Source organism: Salvia hispanica, unplaced genomic scaffold (assembly GCF_023119035.1).
Source record: "Salvia hispanica cultivar TCC Black 2014 unplaced genomic scaffold, UniMelb_Shisp_WGS_1.0 HiC_scaffold_36, whole genome shotgun sequence".
Lineage (NCBI taxonomy): Eukaryota > Viridiplantae > Streptophyta > Magnoliopsida > Lamiales > Lamiaceae > Salvia > Salvia hispanica.
Genome location: NW_025952091.1, coordinates 45,702 through 55,595, shown reverse-complemented (window position 1 = coordinate 55,595; position 9,894 = coordinate 45,702). Strand labels below are relative to the sequence as shown.

Sequence of the window (9,894 nt, the reverse complement as noted above, 5' to 3'; positions counted from 1 at the left end):
ATTAGTGGAGTAAAAGTAATCACTGACTAGAAATTTTTAGTCGAGGAATTTAAGTTGCTTCTATTTCCATTGTTTTATAATAGTATAACCATTTTAACATTTTGGTACATATTATAATAGTAAAATCATTTCTTATTTTAGAGAAGTCAACATATTTCTTATCATTTACTTAATCTCTCTTTATCTGTCAATTTTTTTCATTTGCTATTTTATTAATCTTTTTACTTATATTACTTGACATAATTTTTTTAAATTGTATGCCAAAAAGAAACGGCTTCACTGTCAAGAAAAACGAAGGGAGTACAAAATTGGATCCTGGTTGCAAAATTATACTACTACTGAATTTGCAATAAAATCCAAAATTAAGTAATTGAAGTATATCAATTATTTCTCTGTATAAAATTAAGTGCCCCTATTTGGTTTTCGTACATGAGTCAATATATAATCAACTCTACAGTCTACACTATTAAACCCCCAAAACCCATCATTTATACACACACTGAGGCATTCACTCTAGGGAGCATCAGCATCGCCTGAGTGAGAGAGAGAGAAAATGAAGGAGAGAGCGGCTGAGCGCACGGTAGAGGAGCGCTACACGCAGTGGAAGTCGCTCGTACCAGTTCTCTACGACTGGTTGGCCAATCACAATCTCGTTTGGCCGTCCCTCTCATGCCGGTATAATTCTTCTTATTTCCCCCCCTTTTCATGTTCCTAGGGTTTAATTTTCGTTATGTTTGTGTTTATTCTACTTCCGGAGGTTGATTTTTGGTTGGTTTTCCGGTCACGGATGAATTTTGCAGTGTTTGATTCACTCACGGTGTGCTATTATGTGGCTCTGATTTCACATTTTCTTCGCCTAATTTGGGAATTTTAGTAGTGGTTGCTAATTGACGTACATTATACCCCATTGCGTTCATAGTTTCCTTTGTGCACATTCTTTCATGTGATAACCCTCATAGAATGTCCCTAGGAGGGACTGAATTTAGAAAGACTGGAATGAGATCCTTTCCAGGAAAATGAAAGCAAAGCCCTTACAAGTTTTTGTTGCTTGATCAGTTATAATCATAGAATATTTGTGTGCTCCTTAGAACTTTCACGTTATATCAACGATTCGGAAAATAATAAACCAATATGTTGATTTTTAAGACTAATATTTGATGAATTGAGGTATGAATGTCACACTGAATCAGTTTTGGTATTTTTTTTCCTGGAAATTGTCGAAATTGTGAAGTGCTTTTAATTCATTAATGTGTGATGAGCTGGTTGCTTCCTGTAATAGCTGATTATTAATCATACAATTGCAGTGTCCGTTAACTAAACGACACAAGATTTGTTTAAATCATGGAAAGCTTTTAATTCTTTTATGTATGATGAGTGGTATGCTACATATAACTGATTTTTAATAATAACAATTATAATATCCAATAAGTACACAACAATACAACTTATTAAAAAGGGATCGGAGGGTGATGAAATGAGCCAGGAGCCCGGGATTGAGAATGTGCTCCGCAGAACCTTCATGTTATACCAACTATTCTTCAGATAACAGTTCACAATATTGATATTATGATTTGTTCTGATAAGTTGAGCTATTAATGTTATGCTGAGTCTTATGGGGATTCTATCTGGAGATATTAAAAAGTGTGGAGAGATTTTAATTCATTAATGTGTGATGAGCTGATTTGCTACCTGTAATTGTAGTTTTAGCTACAATTCATAGTGTCTTCTTACTAGTTACTACACAACAATAAAACTTGTTCTGTATACCTACATGCTTGTATCTTTTTCAGAGATTCTTGATTTATAGCCTTTCTTTTAAGTAGTGAAAATTAAGCAGGGATTTCACTTTCTGTAAAGGTGCTCCCACTTTTGGTTGCTGAGTTAGAAAAAATTCATGAATTATATTTCCACCACCATTGCAGTTGGGGACCTCAAATTGAGCAAGCAACATACAAGAATCGTCAAAGGCTATATCTTTCGGAACAGGTGAGGTTCACATCCTTTTGACCATCACATTCTTATTTTCATTCTGTATATAAAAATTTCTTTAGTATACTTCGTGGATTATTCCTCTCATTTCATTTTTTAGGACATGTATCATTGTTTTTAAAAGTCAAGTTTGAATTTAGTTGCATTGGATCATGCCCTCCATCAATTGTCTAATCTTGATAATATCTAATTTTAACTTTTCACCCTCCCATGATTCTTTCCTCATGTAGACAGATGGCAGCGTTCCAAACACACTAGTCATAGCAAATGTTGAAGTTGTAAAAGCTAGGGTTGCAGCTGCAGAGCACATATCACAGGTGATGAATTTGTTAAAGAGTTGAATGCATGAAACTTTAACAGTTTACATATGTAAATGTAGTTAAGTGTTCATGCAATTATATGCAATCAGCTTCAGAAATTTCCAGCTTAATTGAAGCTTGTGACTAATTCTCACTGAGCTCCTTCATTTTATAATACTTACCAATGTTTCAGTTTAATGAAGAATCACGATCACCTTTTGTGAAGAAGAGCAAGACCATCATTCATCCTGGCGAGGTATCTTACATACTGTTGTCTAAGCATCATACAGCTAATTGTCCTACATGTTTAGCGTCACTGCTTTTATTTTTGGTTTATGGGCTGTATCTACCCACTCCATAGTTTGTCTTTTTTTGTCTGAATGAGGGTACCTCAATTTCAGTGAGCTGAGAATCATACCGCTGAAGATATTCAATAAATGGTAAAATGTTAGTTACTCCTCTGTAATAGCTGTAGCTTCCATCTGGACCTGAGGGGATGCGTTAGTTACATTAAATATATTTAAAATTGTTAGTCCTCTCAAATAGCTTAATTTACTAGGTGGGATGTCCGCTTATAGCAATAGACTTAACACGGAGTAGTAAACTATGGATTGTAAGGAACTGGTGAATGATGCCATCTATTACATGTTTCGGTGTTAAATATGCTGCTCCTCTTGAGTATGATAAAAAGATGAAATGTGTATAACGTGATGAGGACCTATTATCTTCATAAACTAGCAGCTAATTATGTTGTGCTGGATTTCGTTTATAACTTAAGTGTCCCTAATACCCTCCCCCTACCCCTACTCACAAAGTCATCATTTGTTTGTAATTTGGTGTCAGAATTTGTGTAACATGTCATTATCAAATTGCATATTTTAAAACTTCTTGATTTGAATCCAAAAGAAACAAGAAAAGCTGAAAAAGAAAAAAAGGTGCGATGATGTTTTTTATTGTAGGTGAATCGAATCAGGGAACTGCCACAGAATAGCAATATTGTGGCAACTCATACCGATAGTCCTGATGTAAGCTTTAGTTTGAATAGTTTTTATTTCTGCCAATTTTATGTAGTAATATGTTTCATTTCTTCTCTTTGCTTGACTTGACATTAAATTCAGAGAACGGTTATATGAACTAATCTTGAATTGGGGTTAGGTACTCATTTGGGATGTCGAAAGTCAGCCTAATCGTCAACCCGTTTTAGGTGCCACACCATCACGCCCTGATTTGGTAAGAAGTTGGATCTTATAATTGCGATATTGGTTATCTTGCTTGTATGTAATCTGGCCACTGAATCCAATTCTATCTTGTAACACTGTTGATAATGGTTAAATGTGTAGGTTTGCATAGGAATCTTATTGTTTTCTATTGTTTTCTCTATGTAGTGAGCTGATAGTTTAGACTTTTAGGGTGCATTCTCTTTGGTTGCAAAATTATCATGAGAAAATAAGGGATAAGAAAATTCTCTCCCTTTAAATTTCTCCTTTCTTTTCCCATATGTTTTATCAAAAAAAGAATTCCAGTCTTTCTTATTCCTCCTTATCAATTCATATAGGAGTGAAAAAGATGAATAAGAAAAGTGAAGGAAGATGATTTTCTATATCCCTCATTTTCCCATGATAAATTTGCAACCAAAGAAAATGCACCAGTAGTTGGTGTCATTATTTTCTGATTCAGTTCATAATGGTGTTTTATACATTGTTCACATTCTTGCAGATACTGACTGGACATCAAGATAATGCTGAATTTGCACTAGCCATGTGTCCTACAGAACCATTTGTGCTCTCTGGAGGTTAAAACTCTCATATCTCTATGTGTCTGCATGTGTGCCGCGCATCCATGTTCCTGTAATTATACTTTCAGATTTCATTGTATATGCCTGCAATACTTGTAATGTTTTAAAGTATAGAGCCATATTGGAGAAAAGAATAAATTGTCACAGGAACTCAGGAAGAGAGTTTCCTATATGCCTGCAATACTTGTATTGCTTGCTAGGGTTAGTACTAGGTTAAATCTCTTCATAAAATAACAACTACTAATAAATAAGGAACACCTTGATACAAAGGATATTCTACAACTCTCCCCTCAAACTGGAGCATATTGATCATGTCCAGCTTGGTACTACTCGTCTGTACTTAGCTTTGTCCTCCTGCTCCAAGAAGTATCCATTGTCATCTAGATATAGAAGATGCTCGACATCAATACCAAATCACTCTTTCATGCTTAAGCAAAATGTCTGCTCATACTTATTTTTGGTTGATGTACATTTTTCTAGCAATACTATCCCGTATATATATATATGGCAAACAAGATAGGTTATTGAAAGAATTGAGCAAATCAATACAATGGATTTTGACTTAATTAGTGTCGAGGCTTGTTATGACCAAGATCTTTTAGACTCAATTGGTTTTGCATGCTAAAAATCTTCAGCTATCCACATAAATCAGCTATTGGTAATTGGTACAGGTTCAGCTTATACAAATAATTAGTACATTTTGCAAAGTAGTAGTGGGATTCAATTGCAATTTACTGGGGACAATGTGACAAAGTTTTTGACTTTAGGAAACCATCTTATCTTTATAAAATGTGGTAAATAGTATTAGTTGGTAGTTATCTTAGCAAAATTTGTTCTAGTACCTCTTTCTTTAGCTTTCCCCCCCATTGTTTTACTTCACTTGTGCAAAAATTTCCTAGTTCATCATGTCATTGAAAATGTAACATTTGTGACAGGCAAGGACAAGTCCGTGGTGTTGTGGAGCATCCACGACCATATATCTTCTTTGGCTGCAGATCAGGGGGCTCATAAATCTCCAGGTTCTAAGGGTAATTTATCTAATGGCAAAGCTGGTGATGGAACAGCTGTTGAAGCACGTGGGATATTTCAGGGGCATGGGGACACTGTCGAAGATGTCCAATTTAACCCATCAAGGTAGTGATGTTCTCTATTTAAAAATCAAAACCTGATATTCACTTTGGTAGGGAAAGTAAGTATTAAGTACTACCTCCGTCCCCTAAAATTTGCTACACTTTGACCCGACACAGGTTTTAAGAAATGTAATGGAAAGTGAGTTGAAAAAGTTGGTGGGATGTGGGTCCTACTTTTAAAGTATTAGTTTTATAATAAAATGCGAGTAGGAATGAGTTAGTGGAATATGGGGTCCATTACCAAAAATGGTAAAAGTGAAGTGTATCAAATTTTCAGGGACGGACCGAAATGGTAATATGTATCAAATTTTCAGGGACAGAGGTAGTAATATATAAAGTCATTTCTCATGCGATTTCTTGTCATGATTGAAATTCCATCTCTGATGTCACGAATTATGGTCATGTTTTACTAAAAGTTCCTCTTGTTTACGAAGCATCTGTAGTACTGTATAAATTATTTACAACAGTTTTTTTTATCAACTCTTCATATAGTGCACAGGAGTTCTGCAGTGTTGGTGATGATTCTTGCCTGATTCTGTGGGATGCAAGAACTGGCTCTTCTCCTGTTGTCAAGGTAATTTTGTATCTTGAGCTTTCATCAATTTCTAGTGAGTGCTTTACAAAATGTGCACTGAAATTCTCTTTCTTTTTATGTTTTGTTATCACTTTTACATGAATACCCGAATTTCGTAATCTGCACAAGCCGTAAAATGTGACAAAATTTCATCTCTGTTAAGATCTATGTATAAATTGAAGGTTTCATGGAAAGTATTGGCCTGCCTAACAAATACTCCCTCCGTCCAATACCAATAGACTTGGTAGTGGACTATAGTTGACAACATGAGTTTTAATGCGAAATTTGTAAAGTAGGACTTTAGGAGAGATATATAGAGAGAAAATGGTTGGAGCATTATTAATGGAGAATGAGGCCCATCTCTTTCGAGTGAGAAACTTACTGTAAATGGAAGGGGACAAATTTTTATTGACTGACCAAAATGTGAATACAACACTATTGGTTGTGTACGAAGGGAGTATATCAGAAGTAATATTGACATATTCAACTCGATTATGATAATCGGTTCATTCTTACAATAACAATTTATTTTGCAATTTTTCCTTTTTTTTATAATTGTGACATTAAACTTTAAAAGACCGCGCCACGGCTACGGTGGATTCGAACTTGAGACCTGTGACTCCAGCCATTAACCACTCTACTGCTAGGCTAGGCCACACACACACACACACAGAGAGAGAGACATAAATTTACTTCTTTTAATGATGCTTTACTTCAACTTAACTTTTGGTGCATATGCTCTGGTGTTATGCACCTATTGTCATGCTAATTTAATTTCTTTTTCAAAATTTGCTTGAATTACCTACTCTTTTCCCTCTCGGTTAGTACTCCCTCCATCCCTAAAAAATAGAAAAATTTGTAAATGGCACGGGTTTTAATATGCAATTGGTAAAGTAAGAGAGGTAGGAAAAAATAAGATATCGAGGGGAAAAGGTAGTGGAAGGAGTGTTAGTGGATTATGGGGTCCACATTAAAAATGATGTATATGATTATTATTTGTTGAAAACTTTTCATATTTAGACTTAGTCTAATTTTTGGGGACGGCCCAAAATGGTAAAACTAGTCTTTTTTTTGAGGACGGAGGGAGTATATTACATATACAATTAGCTCTCTTGTGCTGTTACAATTTTACTTTTGGGTTTGTTTGGTTGACAAGGGGTTTTAGTCAGTTTGAAAGAAACCTAATTAAGGTAAGATTTGGGCTATTTTGCCCTGTATAAATAGCTTCCTTCCTGTAATTGTTTCTGAAATATATAGTGAAAAATCACTGGCTTGATAGCGCCCTAGCCGTGTAACCTATTCTGGTGTGGTTTGCTTGTTTTGTTCCTTATTTCGTGACATTACATTACCTTTTATCTCTTTCAATTTATACAAAAGCTAATTTTCTTGATTTTGATTTTTCACGGACAGGTTGAAAAAGCTCACAATGCCGACCTTCACTGTGTTGATTGGAATCCCAATGACGTGAATCTGATTTTGACAGGGTAATTGTTCACTTCCAATCCACCAAAAACATTTAATCACGCATCAATGACCAAGGGGATGGATATCCCATGTCCTTTTCAGGTCTGCTGATAATACTGTTCATATGTATGATCGCCGAAATCTTACCTCAGGGGGAGTCGGAGCCCCTGTTCATATTTTTGAAGGCCATTCTGCTGCGGTGCTTTGTGTCCAGGTATTGGAGCCTGATTACAAGCCACCTTTTGGGTTCTAGTTTTATGTCTGCTTTTTTCATCCTTTTCTATATATTCTTTTCCCAGGACACTTCTAGATCTATTTTAACTAGCAAAAATGACTGACAAATAATTTTTTTAGTGGTCTCCGGCTAAAGCATCTGTCTTCGGCAGTGCTGCAGAGGATGGCATCTTAAATATATGGGATCATGCAAAGGTAAGAGATCTCTACTTATTTCTATTGATTTACTTTACTTTCCAAGCACCATGAGTGTTCTCTGTGAACCAACTTACATACAACTTTCAAAGTTTGTCTCCAGTTCTCCTATCTCTGTCCTTTTCTTCCTCAAGCAAAAATCACACCTTTCCAACTTTTCTTTATCATCAGAAGCATGAAAAATTATAGGCAGATGGAAGAAGTGATACTTAATAGTTGTAGGTTGGAAACTTGAAAGGATGAATCTTGGTTCCAGTGAACTGCTACACATCAAAACACAAAAAAAATGATTTTAAAACAACTTTTTAATTACGGTCTTTTGCATTCTGAAAAATTTGCGTACGATGCAGATCGGAAAGGCAGGAAATGATGTTGGATCGGGAGATTCAAGCTATCCCCCTGGCTTATTTTTTAAACATGCTGGTCACAGGTTCGTGTATAATCACCATTCCTTTGCATTGGTGTTGCCCGAAAAATGTCACTATCTTTGCCTTCAACTTCAAATAATATTTACTCCTACATATGACAGGGACAAGGTGGTTGATTTTCACTGGAATGCAGCAGATCCGTGGACTATTGTTAGCGTGTCTGAGGATGGAGAAAAGACTGGTGGGGGAGGCACACTGCAGGTAATATGAAGTTTACTTGCTTTTCAATCTGATTTGCATTTTCATCATTACTTCACATGACAACTGAATAATTGTCCGTCCATCTGATATCTTCTGCTTGGTGGTGGCTTAGATCTGGAGGATGATCGACCTAATTTATCGACCAGAAGAGGAGGTGATAGCTGAGCTGGATAAGTTCAAATCTCATCTTTTGACGTGCTCCACTTCATCCAGCTCCTGATCTCGTGTCACCCAAGCTTCGGCTTTTACCTTCTATTATAACGAACCTTGGACGCTTTAAACATGGTTTTAACGAGGTTTTACTCTAAAATTTGTGCGGAAAATGGATGGTTCTTTGTCGATTTGGTTAATATTATATCCTGCTCGTGCGAGTGAAAAAATAGATGGTTCATTATTACTTATTTTGCAGTATAGATTTTCAGCATGCTTTGGATGACTGCTTCCATGCTGATAGTTTACTCTATTTTGTATGCCATCTTTTATTATAAGATCATCGATAAGCACTTTGGGTATGGATTACAATTTGATATCACTTTTTACTTAACGTTATTGCTGAATCTACTAGATTCTTATTTCATTGTTTAATTTTTATGAAATTAGATTATGAGGAAACCCAGATCATAGATCTAATCTTATTTTAACATAGCTTTGTTAACAACGCGATTCGAATAGGCATATATGTTATGCATTTTGATTGAAGACTAGGCATATATATCTCGAATTTTCTTCAGACAACCATCTTTCCCACTTAAAGAATCCTGGTAATTTTTGTGCGTTTTATAAAAATGATAATAAATAGTGGAAATTTTTGTGCGTTTTATAAAAATGATAATAAATAGTGGAAGTTGAGAAATGGTAAAGTTAGCAAAAGAATAATAATGAGACGACTGATAATAACAAAACTAACAAAACTTAAAAGCCTTTTAATGAAGAACCGGATAACTTCAGTCTCAAGGGCGCAAATCAAACAAGGGAGAAAATCCAATTATCTAAAATGCTCTACTTGAATATGTTATTTTCACATTGAAAATAACTTCAAGGGTCCTTTGATTATTAATTTATTTTAATTTCCAAAGATTAGACTTATTTCAATATTTATTATTCGAGTAAAAGTCAATTTTGATCCTAAACATCTGACCAAAATACGAATTTGGTCGAAAACATTTACTTTTTAAAATAGAGTTCCATAACAAATGAAAATGTCACCGAAGTAGTCTTGTTTTTTACGGTTTGTCAAAAAACTAACGATCAACGCTATTACACATGGCATGACCATTAGTTTTTTGACGAAAACCGTAAAAAAAAGGATCACTCCGACATGATTTCATTTGTTATAGACTTGTTTTTAAAAAAGTGAATGTTTTGGACCAAATTCGTATTTTGGTCATATGTTTTGGACCAAAATTTAACCGTTAGTTTTTTTGACAGAACCATAAAAAAGGACTAATTTGGTGACATTTTCATTTGTTATGGACCTGTTTTTCAGAAAGTGAATGTTTTGGACAAAATTCGTATTTTGGTTATATGTTCGGGACAAAAATTGACCTTTACTTTTATTAATCTCCATCCACAAAATATGATTATA

The 9,894-nt window shown here is 35.0% G+C and overlaps 1 protein-coding gene across 1 annotated transcript; it reads left to right on the top strand.

The window, feature by feature from the left end:
• Positions 1 to 484: 484 nt before the first annotated feature.
• On the top strand, positions 485 to 8,853 carry LOC125199024 (WD-40 repeat-containing protein MSI4-like). The gene is made up of 15 exons (XM_048097212.1): positions 485 to 675; positions 1,923 to 1,986; positions 2,220 to 2,306; positions 2,482 to 2,544; positions 3,248 to 3,313; positions 3,444 to 3,518; positions 4,005 to 4,080; positions 5,019 to 5,217; positions 5,706 to 5,787; positions 7,198 to 7,271; positions 7,354 to 7,465; positions 7,606 to 7,680; positions 8,031 to 8,110; positions 8,210 to 8,309; positions 8,422 to 8,853. The coding sequence occupies exons 1-15, from the start codon at positions 554 to 556 to the stop codon at positions 8,527 to 8,529; spliced, it is 1,383 nt and encodes a 460-aa protein (XP_047953169.1). The 5' UTR covers positions 485 to 553; the 3' UTR covers positions 8,530 to 8,853.
• Positions 8,854 to 9,894: the final 1,041 nt, after the last annotated feature.

What these genes read in the sequence shown, in the direction of transcription:
- LOC125199024 (XM_048097212.1), top strand. Translation starts at nt 554, where the DNA reads ATGAAGGAGAGAGCGGCTGAGCGCACGGTAGAGGAGCGCTACACGCAG. An exon ending in TGGCCGTCCCTCTCATGCCG is followed by an intron (nt 676 to 1,922) that starts GTATAATTCTTC and finishes CCACCATTGCAG; the next exon opens with TTGGGGACCTCAAATTGAGC. An exon ending in TTTAAACATGCTGGTCACAG is followed by an intron (nt 8,111 to 8,209) that starts GTTCGTGTATAA and finishes TACATATGACAG; the next exon opens with GGACAAGGTGGTTGATTTTC.